We start from the raw sequence: 23061 nt of genomic DNA, 5'->3' as shown, positions 1-23061 counted from the left end.
TATGTGTGGGGGAAAGATAGGCTTTTGAATAATCATTTTAGGACTTTATAAATAATATTTAAATAAACAGTGGTAGTTGTTTGAAAAAGAAAAAATTGGATACAGAGTTTACACATAAACCAGAATAAATTTCAAATCTACTAGAAAGCTATAAGTCAAACAAACAAACAAACAAACAAATAAATTCATACAAGTACCATCTGAGAGTGAGGGAGTTTACTATGATTCAAAAATATGTAAGTAATCAAAGAAAACACCAATGTTTCTTTTTCTTTCACCATATTAGGGAAGTTTTGGGTCATTATTTGTTCAAATACGTTCTTGTTCCCTTGTTCATTCTCAGTTTTCCTTCTGGTATTCCCATGATGTGGATGTTGTAGCGCTGCATGTTTTCCAAGATGTTTCTTCAACTCCCCCTCATTTTTTAAACTTTTTTTTTTTGCTTCTAGGCTTGGCTGTTTATTTTCTATTATATTTTCCAAATCAGTGATTTGATTCCCTGCTTCATCTAAGCTACTGTTTATCCCTTCCAACTAATAAAGTTGACTACATAAAATAAAAAACTTTTCAGGATCAAAAATAACAAAGCAAGGTTAAAATACAAATGATCAACTGAGAAAAGTATGTAGCTAATAATACAGATATTGGGGTTATATCCCATATATATGTTTTAAAATTCTAAATAATGAATAAAACAATAACCCAGGAGAAAATGGGCACAAGATATAAACAAACAATTCACCAAAAAGCAAATATAAATAAATAGTAGTTCTTAACTTACAAATGAAGTCAGAGTCTCACTGGTAACAAGAAAAATAAAAATTAAAATGATCAGCCCTGGCTGGTGTAGCTCAGTGGATTGAGCGCGAGTCTGCAAACCAGAGGATCGCAGTTTGATTCCAGGTCAGGGCACATGCCTGGGTTGCAGGCCGGTTCCCTGCAGGCCAGTTCCCAGCAGGGGACGAATGAAAGGCAACCATACATTGATGTTTCTCTCCCTCTCTCCTTCCCCTCTAAAAATAAATAAATAAAATCTTAAAAAAATTTTTTTAATTAAAATGATCATTTCTTACCTGTTAGATTAACAAAAACCCAAAAGTTTGTTAATGACAACAATGTTTCACAACATAATTTCTTGGTAACGTTGTTGGGACAAGGCACTTGGCTACACTGCACTGATGGGAAGGCAAATGACATAATTCTTTTGAAGGAGGATCTGACAATATCTACTAATATTATATGAAATTGACTTTCTACACAAGATTTTTCATTATAGTGTTATTTGTAATAGTAAAAGATTGGAAATAACCCAATGTCCCCCTATGGACAAATGGGTACATAAAGCTTTACAGCCAACACCAGGGTTCTCTGTGTAACTACCAAAGAAAAAAAGATATTATATAGAAGAAATTCCAGGACATTCAATTAAGGGGGAAAAAAGACAAAGAGAAAAAAAAACATGCCATTTAATGCCACTCTCTCCTTATTGATTTTCTGCCTGGAAGTCTATCCACTGAAGTCAATGGGGTGTTAAAATCTCCTACTATGATTGTATTTTTGTTGATCTCTCCCTTTATGCCCATCAAGATTTGCTTCACATATTTAGGTGCTCTTGTGTTAGATGCAAAAATGTTTACTAGGGTTATATTCTCTTGTTGGATAGTTCCCTTGATCATTATGCAGTGTCCATCTTTGTCTCTTATTATAGCCTTGCTTTTCAAGTGTGTTTTATTAGTATAAGTACAGCTGTCTCATTTTTTTCTTTTCCATTTGCATGAAATATCTTTTCTCATCTTTTATTTTTAGTCTCTGTATATTTTTCCATCTAAGATTTATCTCTTGGAGGTAGCATATCTATGGGTCTTGTTTTCTTATCCATTCAGCTACCCTATGTCTTTTGGCTGAAGCATTTAAGCCATTTACATTTAAGGTGATCATTGATAGATAAGTAATTAATGCCATCTTATTTTCAGACTATTTTCCTCTGCTTTTCCCCTTGTGCTGCCCCCATCCTCCAAGCAAGCCCTTGAACACATTTGTTACAATACTGGTTTGGTGTTAACAAACTCTTTTAGCCTTTTCTTGTCTGGGGAGCTCCTTATTTCTCCTTCAATTTTACATGATAGCCGTGCTGGGTAATGTAGCCTTCATTGTAGGTCCTTGCTTTTCATCACCTTTTCACACCACTCCCTTCTGGCCTGAAATGTTTCTGTTAAATAACTGGATATGTAACTACCTGCTTTTCTCTTGTGGCTTTTAGGATTCTCTCCTTGTCTTTAAACCTTGTAATTTTAATTATGATGTGTGGTGGTGTGGGCCTCTTTGGGTCCAACTTGTTTGGGCCTCTCTGAGCTTCCTGGACTTGTGTATCTTTTTCCTTTACCATATTAGGGAAGTTTTTGGTCATTATTTCTTCAAATACATTCTTGTTCCCTTGCTCATTCTCAATTTTCTTTCTGGTATTCCTATGACGTGGATGTTGTTATGCTGCATGTTGTCCAAGATGTTTCTTTAACTCCCCTCATTTTCAATTTTTTTTTCTGCTTGGCTTGGGTGTTTATTTTCTACTGTGTCTTCCAAACCACTGATTTGATCTTCTGCTTCATCTAATCTACTGTTTATCCCTTCCAATATACTATTTATTTCATATATTGCATTCTTTATTTCTGACTGGTCCTTTTTTATGGTTTGTGTCCTTTTACATGCTGTTTAGTATCCTTATAATCATTACTCTAAACTCTCCATCTGAAAAATTAGTTGCTCTATTTCACCCAATTCTTGTTCTGTAGAATTCTCTTATTCTTTTATTTAGGGTCTGTTTCTCTGTCTTCCCATTTTGGCTGCCTCTTTGTTTCTATGTATGAGGTAGATCTGAAAGACCCTGGTGAAGGCCTAAGTCAAACCCTGCTTATGATTGGCCCTAGACAATCTGTTCGGAGCTATCAGTGATCCAGAGCTTGTGGTTCCCTCTGCTGGGCTTGTTTGTGAGCAGAATGAAGCAGGCTGCACAACAAAGCTGGCTTTTACCAGGCCTGGGAGAGGGTAGCTACATTCTCAGAGCTCCCAGAGATCCTCCTCTGCCTGCAGGCTTTCCGTTAAGCTTAAAGAGTGTATGTCTTCCACCTGTATTGCTCAGCAGCTGGGTTTAAGTACCACAGGGTGCGGCAGAGTAATTCCTGTGGGTGGGGCTACCACTTCCCTTCAGGCTGATGCCATTTGGAGGGGGTTGCTTTGCCTGAAAATGATGGTCTCTGCAGTGTGGGTAATGACTCAGTACAAAATCCTGGCAGGTGTTCCTTCAGTTGTCTCCCCACAGCCAACAACCCCAGACTCTCCTCTTATGTCTCTAGTCCACTCTGCCCTCTTTCTGCCAGAGCCCAGGGTAAGTGGCTGCAAATAAAATTTTGTGTATTATCTCTTTAAGAAGCTCTCTCTGTCTCCAACCATCTCTCTGTGGTAGACAGAGACCCTGCTGATTTTCACAGCCATGTGTCATTTGGGTTTCTCTTCTGGTTCTGGTGCTGTAGGCTGGGGAGCCCAGCATGAGGTTTAGAGCACACACTTCTCAAGAGGAACCCCCAGCCATTGAAATATCCCTCTGGACCTTTAGCTGCTGCCCATGGGAGCCCACTCAGTCCTCTCGCACCTCCTGCGTACTACCTAGCAGTCACATTGTGGTGATGTGGCTTCTTCCGTGTGTGCATGGTTATAAGGCTTCTCTCCAGCCTCCAGTGTTCAGTTACTTATTTTGGATGATTTTTCTATAATTTAGTTGTAATTCCAGTTTGGTCCTGGGAGGAGGTTAGGGTAGCTTCCATTTACTCTCCCACCATCACTGACAATATCGATAGTCATCCGTGAAGCGTGAAGCCACTAGGAAAGACATGGGGGGCCCTGACCAGTGTGGCTCAGTTGGTTGGGCATTGTCCCACAATACAAAAAGCCACCAGTTTGAATCCCCACCAGGGCACATGCCTGGGTTGAGGGTTTGAGGTGCATACAATAGGTAGCTGATCAGTTTCTTTCTCATGTCAGTATTTCTCTCCCTCTTTCTCTCCCTCCCTTCCCCTTTCTCTAAAAATAAATAAATAAAATATTTTTTTTTAAAAAGGCTGTTAGGGAACTTATCACCAAGGGATCAATCGTATTTTCACCTTCTGAAGTCACTGATCAATCCTAGCATTGCCACCAGCAGGGCCACTAGATTGTTATTATTCTGTGCACTGTACCACTGTACCCCAGCTCCCCAAAACTGAACCTGAATCTAATCAGCCTTTAGCTCTAACTTCCAGTCCATATGAAATACAGAAAATAAAGTAACAAGTTAAACAAGCACAGGAAGCAGCCCAGGGTGTGGTATTTATCCATCGTAACTCACTAGTTTCTTCAACATGTCAATGCAATTTTAAAAAGCGGTGAGGGGAAGAGGAATTGTTTTAGAATAAACTTCAGAAATGTAACAACCAAATTCAGTACACAGACTTTGTGGAAATTTTAATTTGACTAAAAATAACTATAAACAACGTTTAGTCAATTAGGGCAATCTGAATATGGACTAGGTATTAAATATTAAAGAAGTATTGTGGTACTAAAGAAGGTGTGGCAATGGCACTGTACTATATAAGAAAATGTACTCTTTGTTGTTGTTGTTGAGCAGCATAACTTAGGAACTTTGGAGGTTTAGTGAAATTATTTATAACACTCCAACAAAAGATAAGGAGGAACAGGCTAGCCAGACTGATAAATGTATGAAACAAGTATGGCTATTGAATATGGGGAGCAAGTACAGGGCAGTTCATTGAACACTTTATTTTGTATATATTTGGAAAAGTAAAAACAAAACAAAACAAAAAAAGCTTGTGTGAAGTCAGTGCCAACAGCAGCCAGCACTTGTAAGTATGACTAACCGAGCAGTTGAAAATAGTGAACACAGCGATTTCACAGTTCTAAGACATATGTTGATAAGAACACACATGCACACAGGGCTTGGAAGATGTCACGAATAATGGACACTATGTGAATTACCAGAGCAGAAAACTAGTCACTGTGACTTACAGTGGAGTTGATAATAACAAGAAAAAAGGGCAGCTTACTAAGAACCCTCTGGCACAAACGGAAGAGGGAAGAGGGGAGCCTGTAGCTAAGATGAAGAAGATGGAGATGGAGGTCAAAGAAAAAGTTCGGAAACTGAAGGACTCTGAGGCTGAGCTCCAATGGCATCATGAGCAAATGAAAAAGAACCCGGAAGCAAAAAACAAAGAATTAGAGGAAAAACATCATCAGTTTGAACATAAGAAAGCCAACTGGGAAGCCCAATAATGTATTTTTGAACAACAGAATGCTTCAAGAACCTTGGAAAGGAAGAAGGGAAGATTTTTAAATTCTCTACTGACCATCAGTTACATATTAATTGCCAATATGCCAGTTTGGACATCAGTGTTCGTTGGATCCATTAGACCAATCTGTACCAGTTTTATCCTTAGTGATGAATTTAACAGCATGAAAAAAATTATTATTTTTTGTTCTTGATGGAGATTAAGATGCCTTGAATTGTCTAGGGTGTTGTGTACTTAGAAACTAATAGCTCTAAGCACCTTTCTACATTTTCCTTCTTTCTTTCTTTTTTATTAAACAGATGTCTTTAATTTAATGCAAGAGAACATTTTACTATTGTACAATCATGTACCGGTGGCTAGACTGCTTACAGGATATTCCAAAATAAAAGGACTCTGAAAGGTTTTCACTGAGGATAAATTGCCATAATGTGATACAAACTATGTTTCTCTATGGTAGTTATAATACAAAGGTTCCACCCAGTGCAGCGTACACAATACTGTAATTTAGTCTAACACAGCTGACCCTATTTTTTGACACTTCCGTTGTATAAACTTACACATGGAAAAAAGAATGTATATACCTACCACGCACCTACAGCTTTTTTGTAACAGCCTTTTTTTGTCTGTATGTTGGATTCTTTAAATATATATTATTCTCATTTACTGCCCTCTTTAGCCAGAATCTCATTACTATTTAATTTTTATAATAACATTTAACTTAGCTATTTTCCATATAATGGCCCTGGTAAAATAGAATATAGCACCTAAAAGGAACTTTCTTTTCATTCTCTTTTTACACTGTATAGTAAGTAGCAGGAGAAAAATACATTTATAGATCATTTCTAGGCAAAATTGGAGCTAACAACCAACTTCTTTCTATCTATGTCCAGTCTCTTTATTTCACTAGTACTGGAAATCATGGCCTCTCAAAAAGAAAAAAAAGTCAACATTCTGCTTTTAGCAGTATTCATATATTGCATCTCTGTATTTTTTGTTTGTATTGCAAAAAATTCACATAATAAACAATGTTGTGATGTAAAAAAAAAGCACTTGTGGATAGAGATCTAGGTTCCAAAAACCACAGGACAGGAGGGATGAACACGAACTATAGTGGTTTCTCTGACCTTGAGAAAAAATCAGAAAAAAGGCACTAATTTTCTTATATAAGGCAGCTGGAAAAGAAAGCTTGCTAGACAAGATATGAGCTAAAAAGTCCAAAGCATGAGACAGAAATGGAATGTTGAACTCTAATTTCAGTCCTCTCAGAGGTCTGGGTGCCACCCATGAAAAGTACTGGGAGTATTTCAACTTAAAAGAGAGGAGCGGCCACAGGTTTACAAAGGACATCAAAAAAGCGTAATGTGGAAGAGAACTGCTTACAATGTGGTTGAAAGAGTACTGCTGTACAAAAACCCTGAAATATCTACATTTTGTCCTAAGAAGTAAAAAGATTAATTTAATTTAAAATGAAACATAAAGTGACATTATAAACTCTCTGGAAGTTTAAATCCTCAAAGGTAAATAATTTTTAACATGGGAACTAGCCCAGAAAAATATAAGTTGCTTCTAAAACTGTAGAGATATGAACATGTATAATTATTCATTCTCAGTAGAAGAATTACAGACTTCCCTTCCCAGAAGAAGCTGAATGGCACTGTTACCCCTGTGTTATGGTTAAAACACACACACATTCACACACATTGGTTTTTGTTTGTTTGTCTGTTTGGGTTTTTTTGTTTTGTTTTGTTTTTAAAGATTTTATTTATCTTTAGAGGAGAAGGGAAGGAGAGAGGGAAAGAAATATCAATGCATGGTTGCCTCCGGTGTGTCCCCTGCTGGGAACTGGCCTGCAACCCAGGCATGTGCCCTGACTGGGAATCAAACCGCGATCATGTGGTTCGCAGACCCGCGCTCAATCCACTGAGCTACACCAGCCAGGGCACACACATTGTTTTAGGCAATGCCAAAAGTGCATTTGTGTTTGTGGCATCCACGTTAAATTAAATGCTTGTATATGTACATTAGGGGTTAATATGCTTACTTTCTTTTTTACTTTCATTGTACATATTAAATTAACTTACATTTAATGATGTAAAATAATTCAAAGCTTCTTTTAATTGACCTGACATTATTTTTTAAAAAGTTACAGGCATCAAGAGCACAGCATAAACTGTTTATCTTAGGAGAATAATACATTTCCAGTATTATAAAATGCTTCTGTATATTAGAGTACCTTCTATGTGCTAGACACTATATTAAGCTACTAGAAATACCAAGACGAATCTAGGATAATAGAGAAAAAAACACTTCTGCCCCAGTTCTCTAAAAATTTCACTACAAAACAATGAGGAAAAACAAACTGAAACAACAACTCCGCCTAGGAAGAACTAGGAGCTAAATGTAACTGACTCATCAGTCTCCTCCCAGGAAGATGTAACCACAGAACTCTGGGAAGACTCAGGGGGTGGAGACACCAGGTATTTTAGAGGCGAGCTTTAAATTTTAAGGATGGTTATGCCTTCATATCTCTGCTTCTCTTCTCCCACAACTATAGGAGATGAGAGGGCTATTCATTGGAGAAATTAAACCAAAGAGGCCCTGGACTAGAAACACCAAAAATGGTAGAGTGAAGATGAGGATGAAAAGGAGAGTGAATGACATCACCCCTTGGAATCCCAGAGCATCAGCAGCCAGCCAAACTACCCCAGCCCCACCCAAGGCAAGAAACAAGATTCTCCTCTGAAAAAGCTGTACAACCCCAAACGGAAACATCTACAGATAGTGAGATAGAGGACTCCTCTGTGAAAAAGCCAGCCTGTCCTGCAATCAACTAAGAATGAGGCAAACTAGATTCCATGCCCTGTCTATAAGCACAGGACTTCTAGACGGCATTAGAGTGACTATTACATATGGTCCAGATCACTAGACATTTGAGGAAATGGAGGCAGTGCAAACAGTAGAAGGAAAAACTGTAACAACCAAACTCTCTAATTACCAGTCCCAGGAAGATAAGAAAGACATCCATAACACAACAGTACTGGGGGGACAGGGAGGGAGTTGTAGTAGGGAGGACACATGGAGACATGACTTGGGGTGGTGAACACACAATACAGTGTACAGATGATGTGTTGTAGAACTGTACACCTGAAACCTGTATAATTTTGTTCACCATTGTCACCTTAATACATTTAACAAAAAGAGGGGGGAAAAGAACAGCATGTCCCCCCAAAGGGACAATCACAGAAGGGCTCTTGGAAATTAAAACTGAAAAGGCAAAATTTTAAACATTAATACAGAGCCTGGAAAATAAAATCTCAGTATATATAACCCAGTAAAAAAAAACAGATGATAGGATTATTCATTTAGTAAATCAGTGTTTACACTACTGTATCCCAAACTAGTATGCCATACTAATTTATTCAATGGATTATCAAATTATCGATTTAATTAGAAGTAGCGATAAAACTGCATTGGAAAGGTAAGAGATAAGAGAGCTAAATCATCATCTCCCATAATAAGAAGTTAACTAATAGTTTCTAACACCATAGAAACATGAGAATAACATAAGAACATTATTTAGAATTATGTGAGTAATACAATACCAAAAAGATGAAAGTGGGTGCTTCTGGCACAGATTAAAGGATTAGAAAGAAGAGACACAACACGGGATTGTCTTAGCACTATGGGCCTATATCCCACTTTGATAAACACAGATTAATTTTAAAAGGTCAATATGATACCACCCCTGTTTTTAAGTTTATATTCTATTAGAAGAGACATGCAAAGCAACACCTGTAGTAGCACACACTACATGACACAGTGAAAGCAATGTGAATAGCACAGAGGATCCTATCTCTGCCAAATGAGGAAGGTCTCCGAGACAAGGAGGCACCTGGACTTCAGTTTTAGGGGTGAAAAAGAATGAACTGGTCAGAGAGAGGATGATGAGTATTTCACCCAGCAATAGTCTAACTTTTCTTTCTAAAACACAAATGATAGCATTCTATAAATGTACTTTTGCAACCTGCTACTTTTTTCACTTCATACATTGTAGAGACTTTCCTCAAAAAGCCCTTAAAAATAATTTTTAGTTTCTCAAGGTTGTTTTACTGAAGTCTCATATAAAGATAATCTATTTTTAATATGCTAAATACCCATTTTATTCACAACTATAATACATGCTTCTTAAAAAAATTAAACAGTATAAAAAATTAAAAATAAAAAATTTAAAAATCCGTCTTGGCTGGTGTGGCTCAGTGCACTGAGTGCCAGCCTGCAAACTAAAGGGTTGCTGGTTCGACTCCCAGTCAGGGCACATGCCTGAGTTGCAGGCCAGGTCCCCCCGGTGTGGGATATATGACAGGCAACCACACATTGATGTTTCGCTCTCTTTCTCCTTCCCTTCCATTCTGTATAAAAATAAATAAAATGTTAAAAAAAATTTTTTTAAATCCCTTTGTTCCTCCTCACAAACTTCCCAAGGATAAGCACTTTTAATTTCTTCCTAGGCCATTTTCTATAAAAGTGTTAATATACATATACAAAGTGGGGCAAAAGTAGGTTTATAGTTGTAAGTACACAAAACAGACTCGATTCTTGTATTATTATTTATTAATTCTTGTATTATTTTCTATATGAACTGTAAACCTACTTTTGCTCCACCCTGTACGTAAATACCATTGAATATAAGCAAATGTAATATAAAATAATGCTTTATATACCTAGTATGCCTTATGCACACACTAGATTATACACAAAGAATACAATTATAATCTTTATTTTTATCCTCGCCAGAGGATATGTTTATCAATTTTAGAGATAGAGGAAGGAAGGAAGGGAGGGAAGAAGGGGGAGGGGAAGAGAGAGAGAGAGATAAAGAGGGAGAAAAGAGAGAGAGAGAGAGAGAAATATTGGTAAGTTGCTTCCCAGGTACATACCCTGACTACGGGATGGAACAAACAATCTAGGTATGTGCCCTGACCCACAATATTTTGGTGTACGGGATGACACCAAACAACTGAACCACCAGCCAGGGCCCACATATTCTTTAAAGTCTCTTACAGTCAAGGACTTTGTGATAAGAAATATTAAGAAACTTTACAGCATGTCACCTTACCAACACAATCACAGCACTCATCCCAAAGGGTCCCAAGACACAGCATACACTCCTTGCAGCAAGAACAATTTCCTTCTCCAGGTCGGCACTGGCAGAGCTCCTAAAAATAAAACAGATGTTCAAACTTAAAATTCCAAATAACTATATTTAAAATTGTTATTTTTTACAGTAAAAAATATTTGCATTTATAGTAATTTACTCTTCATTTTTTATTAAAAATCATTAATTGTTATAGGAATGTAAATACCCACCATGTCAAGTACATTTGTATTTTCTTTTTTTAAAAGTATATTTTATTAACCTGGCTGGTGTAGCTCAGTGGACTGAACAGGGGGGCCTGTGAACCAAAGGGCTACCAGTTCAATTCCCAGTCAAGGCACATTCCTGGGTTGTAGGCTAGGTCCCCAGCAGGGGGTGTGAGAGAGGCAACCACACAATGATGTTTCTCTCCCTCTCTTTCTCCTTCCCTTTCCCTCTAAAAATAAAGAAAAATCTTGTTAAAAATACAGTATACTTTATTGACTATGCTATTACAGTTGTCCCATTTGTTTTCTACCCTTGATTCCCCTCCACCCTATACTTCCCCTTCCACCAGCATCCTCACCCCTTAGTTCATATCCATGGGTTATCTTTGGCTTTATTTCCTATACTATTCTTAACCTCCCCCTGTCTATTTTGTACCTATCCTTTATACTTCTTTTTCCCTGTACCTTTGCCCCCATTTCCCCTCTTTCCCCTCCCACTGATAACCTTCCATATGATATCCATTTCTGTGATTCTGTTCCTGTTCTACTTGTTTTTGTAGTTTGTTTTGGTTTCTGTTTTCGTTTTAGGTTCAGCTGTTGATAGTTATGAGTTTGTTGTCATTTTACCGTCTATATTTTTTATCACCTTTTTTCTTAGATAAGTCCCTTTAACATTTCACAGAATAAGAGCTTAGTGATGATGAACTCCTTTAACTTGACCTTATCTGAGAAGCACTTTATCTGCCCTTCCATTCTAAAGGAAAGCTTTGCTGGATCGAGTAATCTTGGACGTAGGTCCTTCCCTTTCATGACTTGGAATACTTCTCTCCAGTTCCTTCTTGCCTGCCAGGTTTCTTTTGAGAAATCAGCTGACAGTCTGATGGGAACTCCTTTGTAGGTGACTGTCTCCTTTTCTCTTGCTTCTTTTAAGATTCTTTTATCTTTAATTTTGGCTAATGTAATTATGATGTGTGTTGGTGTGTGCTTCCTTGGGTTCAACTTCTTTGGGACCTTCTGAGCTTCCTGGACTTCCTGGAAATCTAGTTCCTTTGCCAGATTGGGGAAGTTCTCCTTCATTATATTTTCAAATAATATTTCAATTCCTTTCTCTTCTTCTTCTCCTTCTGGCACACCTATGATTAAGATGTTGTAACATTTAAAGTTGTCCTGGAGATTTGTAAGTCTCTCTTTTTTTTTGAATTCTTGTTTCTTCATTCTGTTCTGGCTGAATGCTTATTTCTTCCTTCTGCTCCAAATCATTGATTTGAGTCCTGGTTTTCTTCCCTTCACTGTTGGTTCCCTGTATATTTCTCTTTATTTCACTTTGCATAGCCTTTGCTTTTTCCTCTGTTTTGCAACCATACCCAACCATTTCTGTGAGCATTCTGATGACCAGTGTTTTGAACTGTGCATTGGGTATCTCTTCACGGCTTCGTTCTATTTTTGGAGTTTTGATCTGTTCTTTCATTTGGGCCATATTTCTTTGTCTCAGCATACTTGTTATGTTGTAAGTGGCAGAGCCTTAGGTATTTGCCATGGTGGGGCAACCCACATTGCTGCTGTGTGACACTGTATGTGAGGGAGGGGTCCACGAGGGAACAATGGCTCTTGCTAGGCTTTCTGCTGGCTTTCAGTCACTTCCCCTGCTACCCATAAGCAAATTGGGCCCTTCTGGTGCTGATTCCCTGGTGTGTGGTTTTGTGTACATTCTAGGACCCTGTGAGTCTCTATAGCAAACTCTCTTGTGAGGGTAGGAGTTTCTCCTACTGCTACAACCAGCACAGTTTCTTACAGCCACAGTTTTTGAGGCTTTATTTCCCAATGCTGGAATCCTGGGTTGTGTGGTCTGTTTAGCTCCCCAGTTGTTCCTCCCATTTATCCACATGCAAATGTGGGACAGCCTACTCCCCCAGCTGCCTGCAGCCTTGCCCACCCTGGTTCTCCAATCACCACAGTGCTCCAGGGCCTCTCCACCACAGCTGCCCATCTCTGCCTCTCCTACTGGTCAGGATGAATATTTCTTCTTTAACTCCTTGGTTGTTGGACTTCAATACAGTTCAATTTTCTGACAGTTCTCATTGTTTCTGGTTTTAAATTTGTTCTTGTCCTCCTTTTGGTTATGCGAGGAGGCAAAGTGCATCTACCTACGTTCCATCTTGGCCAGAAGTTCTGTATTTTCTTCTGGACACATTTAGCAAACACATTTTGGATTTACCTTATTTTGAAATATTTATACAGTAAAACATTTTACTTTATAACCAATAACTTTACTCCCATACACTACCTTAAAAAGTAATTTAATACAAGCACAAAATCTGCTTTTCGGCTATTAGTTTCATTGTTTAAATTAATCTCAATGAAGAGCCAACTTGAAGCAGGAGCTATAGTTTCTCAATGTATAGAGTGTGAACAAAAGCATCCTATAAAAACTGTTATTTTTGTCCTGGACAGACTGCTCAGCTGGTTGGAGCGTCATCCTGTGCATGAAAAGGTTGTGAGTTTGAGCCCCAGTCAGGGGGTATACCGAGGTTGCGGGTTCAATATGATAGTGGTGCACATAGGAGGCAACTGGTTGATGTTTCTTTTATATCGATGTTTGTCTCTCTCCCCGCCCAGCTTCTTCCTCTCTGAAGATTACCCTATATGCAAGGGTGAAGATCACCCTATCTGGAAATAGACTGTATCTCGTGATCAGAGGAATGGCAACGTTACACTGCCAAGAGAGTGAATATAGTGAGGGAAAATAACTGCTGTCTTCTTTGTAAACAGTGTATCACACCATGCATACTGTTCTAGTATGTTGTATATCATAAAAATAGCAGTTCTTTTTCTATTTTTTTAAACCTCACCTGAGAATATGTGTATTGATTTTAGAGAGAGAGGAAGGGAGGGAAGAAGGGAGAGGGGAGGAGAGGAGAGAAAAAGACAGAGAGAGGTGACATCAAATCTACTCTCAGTGTAGCCCTCAAAGAGTACTGAATGCTTCCACTCTTTCTCCTAGAACTTTGCCCAGCTGCCGTGTGTAGCCTGGGAGAAGGCTAGGTTGGCAAGTCGGTCATCCTGAATCCATCCTAGCTCACCCAGCTTCTAACTAACCAGCAGCTGACAACAGACACAGGATGGGCCCAGAAAATCCACCCTGCTGATAACAGGTCCAAATTGCCAACTCACAGAAATATTAGCGCTAAACAAATGGTTATTATTTTATGCCACTAAACTCTGAGATGGTTTGTTACTTAACGAAAGCTAATTAACACAACTTACTTTATAAATGAAGATTCAAGGGAATTCTGTTAGCCTTTAACACCAGACAGCCACTCCCAAACTGACCCAAATTAAACCCAAATTCTGTAGCTGCCATTGCCTACTTGGCTTTCCCTGGGTTATGAGGTAGCACATAATATTTGCTCCTATTAAATTCATCGCATTACATTTCTAAACTACTGGAATCACTTCATCATTCTAATATGACCTATTTTTTGCCACTGATATTTAATCACACTGATAATAAAAACTGATATGTAATTCCTAATTTTTTCTTCTCTGAAACTCCCCTAGCCATTACACAGCACTGGAAGAATGAACACTTGTACTATTTTCTAACTAATTTGTTGGTTTGAAATCAATGTATATCTGTAAAGTCCGGCTATTTTTCACATAATGCAGACTATAGGTAACTGCTAGGCCTGTCAGAAAGAGAGGGACTAAACGGGCAGAGACTCCCTGAGTACAGATGCTTCATCATAAAACTGGTGATGCTTGATTCAGACAAGCTCAGACGTACTTGGAAATCTATTGTAGAAAAACAGTCACCAAGGGATAGTCTGTGACTTCTTTCTCCATGAAAACCTGCCTTTAGAATGAGAGAACATTTTCTGGGTGCACATTTTTTTAAAAAACACCATCAAGAGTTAAGGATATAGATTCTTTTTTGGTTTTTAGTTTTTTATAAAGGTTGCCACTTAGTCCAATAAAGCTTATTTTAAATTTTGATATACATTTTACATAGAAAATACCCTTTTACTATCTTAGTTGCTTATATTTACATTATCTATTTAACTCAGGAGAAACAAATTAGAAAAGTAACACATTTATTCAAGAATCCATTTCTCCTTTTCAACATTACAGCTTCCAAATGGTAGCCTGTTAAATGAATGAATGTATATAACGCTAAATAATTTTAAATAAATGTCAATTTAATGTCTTCCATTAGAGAAACTGAGTTTTTAAAAGTATTCATTTTGCCTTTTATTGTCAGGTATTTGTGAGGTGTTTTAAACTGAAACAAAAGGGTGAGTAATATCCTAAAATCACTGCTAACTAATGGAAGGTTAAAACTAGGACTATTTAAAAATTGCTTGAACTTGTCTGGATTACCCAGCCCTCAAGATTCAATCTACTTCACACCCTCTTAATAAATGTCTGTACTTTTACATGTCAGTGCAACAGAATAATGTACAATAGTAATATACTTACAGATTATAATGTGCTGGTAGAACACAAAGTGGGAGGCTATAGAAAGTTGAAGCATGAGGGAAATGACTTAAAGATAAACTTCATTACTAATCTATTAAAAAGACTCCTAAAACTGGATGAATGCCAATTAACAATATGTTAGCTAATATTTCTTATTTCCATCTTATCAAAGACTGAAAAATCTTTGTCGTAATACAACAAATTTAATTGCATAAATTAAGAAATATTACTGAGTGATTAAGTGCCAGAACATATGAAAATAAAATCTCTATTCTTCATAACTCATGTCAGTATTCTTTACAGGAGATTGGGAAATAAGGAAAATGAGATCCTCACACCAACCTTTTAGTCTACATTTGTGCCTTTTCAATTTTCAAAAATATTGGGTTGGACAAAAAGTTTTTTTAGTTTTTTCCATACATGGCTCTAGTAATGCTTAGTTGTCTTTAACTTCATTCAAAACAATTTTGTTAGACCGTATTGTGACAGCTGTCATATCAGCATGCATTAAAAAAACTTATCAAAATTGGTGAATTTTGTATAGCCATTTAATATTGAAGATGGAAGAAGATATACAACATTTTCAGCATATTATGCTTTTTATTTCAGGTATAGTAAATATGCAACTGAAATGCAAAAACAAAAAGATTTGTGCAGTGTATGGAGAAAGTGCTGTGACTGATCAAACATGTCAAAAGGGGTCTGAGAAGTTTTTCGGTACTACTGACATTTTGGGCAAATCATTCTTTGCTGTAGGGCTATCTTACGCATTAGAAAATGTTTAGCAGCACCTCTGCCCTCTATCTCCTAGATGGCAATAGTGGGAGATAGCTGATATACTCAAAATATCCAAGACAATAAAGGTATTGGTGAAAATGAAAAATGTGTCTTTTATTTACGGGAAAAACTAAATGAACTTTTTGGCCAACCCAATACACTTTTCACTTTTCAGGAGAAAATTCCAGGCAAATTTAATATATGACATTTAGGATCTCAGAAACCTAATCACAAATCAAGAGAGCAAAAATATCCCTGGATGGTGTGGCTCAGTTGTTTGGACTGTCATCCCATAGACCAGAGGGTCGCAGGTTCAATTTCTGGTCTGAGAAGGCAACCAATTGATGTTTCCCTCTCTCATCGAGGCTCCTCTTTCTCTTTGTCTCCCTCTTTCTCTGTGTGTGTATCTCTCTCGCTCTCTGAAACGCAACGAAAAATGTCCTCCAGTGAGGATAAAAAAGGAACAAAAATATATGGTAATCATTTGCTTTATGACTATTGTTAAGTCAAGAAATACATAAAAACAATGAATTTCCATATGTAAATTATTATGAATAACAGTCATGTGTAGCTCATCAAGTAATTCATCTTTTCAATCTACATGTCTTCTAAAATCACACTATTGAATAATATTTGGTCATAAATATATTTGGAAGTGTATACTTTAATTTTCTTGACAGCAAGCAAACTGTGGTTAGGATGAATGTTTCTAAATATAAAACACATTTCTACAGTGCTTTGAATCTAACTATTGGAATACAAAAGAAAACAAGACAACTCAAAATGCAATTCTCTGTGATGAATCAAAGATTGCAGAAATAATTACTCCACTTGGAAGAGTTAAGCAGAATCTCCAGGACACTTAAAAAGAAATCTTTACCACTAGTTGTTTTAGTCATGAGATTATAAATGAAATCTTCAGTAACCAGAGAGAGGCTAGAGTCAAGATAAAAGTAATGCCTTTAAACATTTCAGATATGCATTTGAATTATAAAAAACTTTGAAAAATGTTTACTACAGTACCAGGGAAAAAACTCTTGAATTCTTCACACTTTGGTAAATTCCTATACATTTGTAACAAAATAATGATTGTATACTCTCTTGCACTATAAGCAATTTCCTATTGTAAAAATCTGTCAACATAATTTAATAGCTGCATAATAGTACATTTTATGTACCAAAATTTAGAAATAGACTTTAAGTTCCTCACCCTTTCATACCCTGTCCACATTCTCATTTTTTATCACTACCTTCAAAAACTTTTATTTTCCATCTTGCTATTATTTCAGAGTCTCCACTTACTAAATAGAAAATATGGTTGAGATACAGAACTTTCTGCTTGGAAAAATTTTGTTATTTATATACTTTACTAACTTTATTATGACTAAATGTGAATAGTGTTCAGCTGAATGGAATCATGTGATCACAACCAAACACAAAGTTTACAGAACTCCAAAAAAGACTGATTCAGTGATTCTATTTATTTACTGCACCACCTCCCCAAAATTCCTAAGAGACTTCTATTTATCACTAACAGGAATCATGCTAAGTGTTTTATATGGATTATCTTGAATCTCATAGAGCCTTAACAATATAGTTATTTCATTTTTCAAGTAAGATTAGGAAATTTGTACACCATTCAACTAGTAAGTAGCTGAGGTTTAACCCCAGGTTTTGGTTTGCTATGCCTGCTGTTTAAACACTACAATGAGATATTAGGAAACTTATTTCTTATTAATTTAGCACTTCAATAATTATAGTTATTACTTTTTCTTAGAGAGAATGAGTTCACAATTAAAGTTAGCTAATCCTTTAGGTTGTTTAATTAGAGGCATTATATCTTTCACTCTTAGTATCTGAACAATTAAAACTGCTCTTGCCCAAGTTTAATTATTGTTTATAAAGTTAAAATAAGTATCATTGGCCAAGAGTTGCAAAGCCAGTGAGTTGGAATTTAATAGTTAATTCTTTTGTTGCTTTAGTCAGTTAATGACCTTATCACCTGCTTCCCTAGTCTGCAAGTCTCAGAGAAAGTGTGGGTGTTACTCCTGGTATAGATCAAAAGGCTGAGAAGGAGTGGGTTACTTACTTGTCTGAGTTCTTACAACTGGGGCTCTGACATCAGGTCTTCTGACTCAAGGCTGTTCCTATTACCACTGCTCTTACATATGAGAGCCAGAGTAATAATGAAATAACACCCATTCTCTGTGTGAAGGACTACACTAAACGTTCCTTAAAGTCTGGTAATCATGTTGTTCAATAATTTTATATGATGGAAAAGTAAAAATTTCATACTAAATGGAAAACAAATTTATATATTTGGGCTATCTCATATTGACTAACAAGGGTATCTAGAGAGAATTTGGAAAATTCCTTTAAAAGCCTATATAAAATGAAAATCTGGCAAAATGAAAAGTTTTGAAGAAGAATCTACTTATTTAAAATATATTTTACTACATTTGTATTAGGGAAAACCTTGAATATGACATGGAATTTCAAACCTTTTTGAATGCCAAAAGAAAGAGGTTTTACATAATCATTTGGTTAACTTTAACAGAAAATCTTATTCTCTACACAACTAAGATTCTGGTGAAATCTTAATCCTCTATGCATAAATGATGGGCATCATTCATGTAAGACTAAGACCAGACTTTAAGAGTAAAAACTTATTTTATAAACTTCCAAATTTGCAGGCTAGAAATGGAAACTAATAACTCGAGGAAGAATCTATATCCTGATGTTCAGTTACTGATAAATATTTCCATTCTCTGTTGCCAAGAGCTGAGAAATTTGTTAGCACTGCTGTTAACACAGGGAAACACCATTACTGAGAACACCATAGTCTAGTAGACAGCAAATGACTGGAACTTACAGGACCTGGATTCAAGCTGTAGCATAACTCTGAGTCTCAGTTTGTCAGTCATAAAAATGGGGTGGTAATGTTGGGTTTACCCTTATAGACTTTGGCATCCAAGTAAGATGGTGGCTATCAAAATACCTTGGTGACCTGGCAATCTCGCTCATAGATAGGGATGAAACATGTCCACACAAAGACCCATATGTGAAAGTCTATAGCAACTTTATTGATAATCACCAAACCCTGAAAACACTCCAATGTTCATCAGCTAGTAAACAGATTTTAAAAATCGTGGTACAGCCACACAATACAATATTACTCAGCAATACAAAGGAAAGAACTACCTGAAACATGCAATAACTTGGATGAATTTCAAAAGTATTATACCTAGTTGAAAGAAATCAGACAGAAACAAAAGGCTATATTCTATACAATTCTGTTTACATGATAATCTAAAAAAGTTGAAACTATAGGGACAAAAATCAACTCAGGAGTAGCCAGGCAGTAGGGCTGTGGAGGGGGCTAGTTTTAACTACTAGAGAGCAAAAGGGAATTTTTAAGGGAAATGAAAATATTCCTTATTTTGACTGTGGTGGCCACATGAGCATATGCTTGTTAAAATCACAGAACTGTATACAAAAAAAAAGAGCAAATTGTATGTAATTATACCTCAATAAATGTGACAAAAATGCATTGCAACGTCAGGGAATACCTTACTTTACCTTTGAAAGACCAGCATGGTACACTGCAGTCCATAAATTTATTATTTTAATAAACCAAAATAGAATAATATAAAGCACTATATAAATGCAAGCTGGTATTAAAGAAAGCAACACAGAAGGTACTTCTTCTAACTCTGAAAATACACTTCTCTATTTTATTTTTAAGCTAAAACTAAATTTCTTGAAGCTAACACAAACACTTTTCTCTTTCCTTACAAAGAAGTATAAAATATTGCTAGTCAAAAATGCAGAATATGCTATGACCAGTATAGTTCACTTGGTTGTATGTTGTCCTGCAAAAGCAAAGAGTCGCAGGTTTGATTCTCCAGCAGAGCACATGCCTAGATTGTGGGTTTGACCCTCAGTTGGGGCATGTACAACAGGCAACTGATCGATGTTTCTCTCTCACACTGATGTTCCTTTCCTTCTTTCTCCCTCCCTCCCCCTCTCTCTAAAAAAATAAATAAATAAAATTTCATTAAAAATGCAGAATACAAAAGTTGGATATATAATATAGTTGTTAAAAATCACCTTAACATAGAATAAAAACCTAGACAGGACTATATCAAAATATTAAGAGTAGTCTGTGTTTGTAAACAGAACTACGAATGACTCACTTTCCTTTTTCTACTTCTATGTATCCTGTGAATTTTTTAATATGAAATATTTTTATAATGGCAAATTAACATTTAATTTATTTGGGTAGTATCGAAACAGGGTGTAGCCAAGAGGGGGCACCAAAAAGGGATTTGGAATGGGGTCCAGAACTCAAGATGTCTAGGAAATATTAGAAAGACATATAAGATGTCCTCACCCCTTCCCGTCAGATGTGAGTTGGGGGAAGGGATACATGGAGCAGGAACATGCAGGGCTGTTTTGTACAGCCACAGCTTTGCAGCTAATCATGGCATGGTCATTTAACATATCTGTAACCTTTAACTGGCTTCATTGATATGTTAAATAGCTGTGGCCATGCTCTGATCCAGGGGGATGGAAAGGAACTTCCCTCCCAAGATGTAACTGGGGGGCAGGTCCCCTGAGTGACGGCACCTGTGTGAGAGCTTGGAGATGATTGGCTCCACGACATGGGGCCATATCAGCCCAGACTCACAATGGCAGCCCAGTAAACCTGGAATCATTCAGAAATGCTGGCAGGTGTAACTGATTGTAGGAGGAGTCGGAAATGCAAGTACAGAGGAATATTGTCCGGGGATTTAAACCCAGACAAGCAGCCATTAGAGGGAGAGCCACGCTCTTCTGTCAGAGTGGGGACCCCTGCAACCATGTGAGGGAGAATCACCAATGCGGCTTTAGCAGAGAACCACCGCCACTCTGCTTGGGCAGAGTGGCAACCCAGCCCTGGCCTCGCAGCTTCGGTGGAGAGAAGAGGACCACACGGCTGTGGCAGTGCAGGGGGAGAGAGATGCACTGCTGGCAGAGTGGGACCCCCGCAGCCATGTGAGAGAGAAAGCCATGTGCAGCTTTGGTAGGGAGAGGACCACATGGCTTTGCCAGAGTGCAGACCCCCTCCCCCTGGATTAGGTGAAGAGAGAGCCATGTGCTTCTGGCCACAGTGGGGACCCCCGCAGGTTTGGTGGAGAGAATTACCATGCAGCTTTAGCAGAGAACTGCCACTTGGCTTTGGCCAAGTGGTGACCCCCCACTCCCTGCAACTTTGGTAGAAGAGGACCACGTGGCTTTGGGGTGCTCCCTTTGGCCATGTGGCCTGGGAAGCAGAAGAGATTTTGCCTGGAAGAAGGGTGAAAGACTCTTGCCAGTAGGCCATGAGAAGGTGCCACATGGCTTTGGATTAACTAGAGATCCTGCCTGGGTGGCAACACAGCTGATGGTGCCAGCAACCTGAATAACAGATGCCTGCTTCTTTTCCTGAGTTATAGTACCCCAAATTAGGGCAGGGGGAGAAGGAAGCACTGTGGGCATCTGTGGGTATCCAAAAGGACTTTTGTGTTTTAATGAAGACATTAGGTCACTACTTTAAATCTGTATAGCTTTAAATAAACATTTCCTTTCCTTTTCACAAATCTCTGGCATTGAGAGATGTCTTTCCTAAGGCTGCAGACATAACAAACCTGGTAGGGGGTCCTTTCGGTAATAGTATATCAGCTCCCCCCTTTGCCCTTGGCCCTGTTCTGTAACAGTTTTTGGCATCCCAGGGTGGGCCAATAATTGCACCCTCCACCTGTGTTCTGTAACAGTATGACTGAAGATCCAGTTCAATGTTCATACAACTATTTTAAAAAATACTCAAAACACAAACTGAGGTTCTTAAATATTAAATTAAGCAAGCTCTAAGTAATTATGTCTTTTTAAATGGAATTTATTGGGGTCATATTGGTTCACAAAACCATACAGATTTCAAGCATACAACTCAATAACACATAATCTGTACACTGCATTCTCTACCTATCGCACCTATAATATCTTGATCTAAAAAAAAAAATGCGAAGAAGGACTCAGGAACGTGGATACCAGTGTGGTGACTGCTGGGGGGAAGGAGGTGTAAGGGGACTAAATGGTAATGGAAAAAATATATAATAAAGATTAAATAAAAAAATAAAATAAAATGATTTTTAAAAGTTTAAAAAGCCTCAAAAATGTAAACACAAAGCTAATTAAGTAAATGTCTATTGCATAAGCATCAGTCATTAACAAAGCATCAGACTGTACCTAAGCTGATTTACTTGCACAACTTTTTCTTAGATCAAATGGGTATTTAAAAACAAATATATAAAGCCCTGGCTGGTGTAGCTCAGTGGATTGAGCGCGGGCCTGCGACTCTGACAATCGTGGTTCGATTCTCAGTCAGGGTACATGCCTGGGTTGCAGGCCAGTTCCCTGCAGGCCAATTCCCAGCAGGGGACGCGCGAAAGGCAACCGTACATTGATGTTTCTCTCCCTCTCTCCTTCCCTTCCCCTCTAAAGATAAATAAATAAAATCTTTAAAAAAAAACAAATATATAAAACAAAGCATCTCCAAATAATTAGCCTTTATTCAAAAGAATAAGCATAATTACATTATGTTAGGTTACAACAAACTTATTTTGACAAATACTCTTTAAGGAAGACATCAGACAAACTTAAACCTGTAAAAAAATATCTTAGTGAACCTTATCATCATCTTGTTCTTTATAAATCCCAACTGACTGGTAAACTTCTGCTCTGAAAATAATAACAACTTAAGTGAAACACTTGAGAAGAGTAGTGTTCTCTTTCAACTAAATAAAACAACATACAAGTTCACATAAGTACATTAACTACCAAAATATGTCAAATGTCAGCCATTTCTTATATAAACCTAGTAATAAAAATTTAATCCTAACTACTCTAACATTTCCCAACAAATTTTTTTAAAAGAATTGTGCTGGACTAAGGTGGGGGTAGGTATAGATGAGACTAAACTGGCCACTTGTTGATCACTGTTGAAGCTGACCGATAGGGTAATGGGGATTATTTTACTATTTATTCTTTTTATTTTATATTTGAAAGTTCCTCCTACTTTATATTAGAAAGT

General features: G+C 37.4%; 1 protein-coding gene across 3 annotated transcripts in view; it reads right to left on the bottom strand.

Moving 5' to 3' along the window:
* Window positions 1-23061, bottom strand: part of TWSG1 (twisted gastrulation BMP signaling modulator 1) — a 70364-nt gene that overhangs the window by 24614 nt on the left and 22689 nt on the right. For all 3 annotated transcript variants that reach the window (XM_037050357.1, XM_037050358.1, XM_037050359.1), the window contains exon 3: window positions 10453-10552. In XM_037050357.1, coding sequence (XP_036906252.1) covers window positions 10453-10552 — 100 coding nt within the window. The remainder of the gene's footprint in view (window positions 1-10452; window positions 10553-23061) is intronic.

This window comes from Sturnira hondurensis, unplaced genomic scaffold, assembly GCF_014824575.4.
Source record: "Sturnira hondurensis isolate 20B ecotype Veracruz unplaced genomic scaffold, ASM1482457v3 Scaffold0006713, whole genome shotgun sequence".
NCBI classification, from domain to species: Eukaryota; Metazoa; Chordata; class Mammalia; order Chiroptera; family Phyllostomidae; genus Sturnira; species Sturnira hondurensis.
Note: the sequence above shows the minus strand (reverse complement) of the source record. Positions and strands in the feature narration are given on the sequence as shown.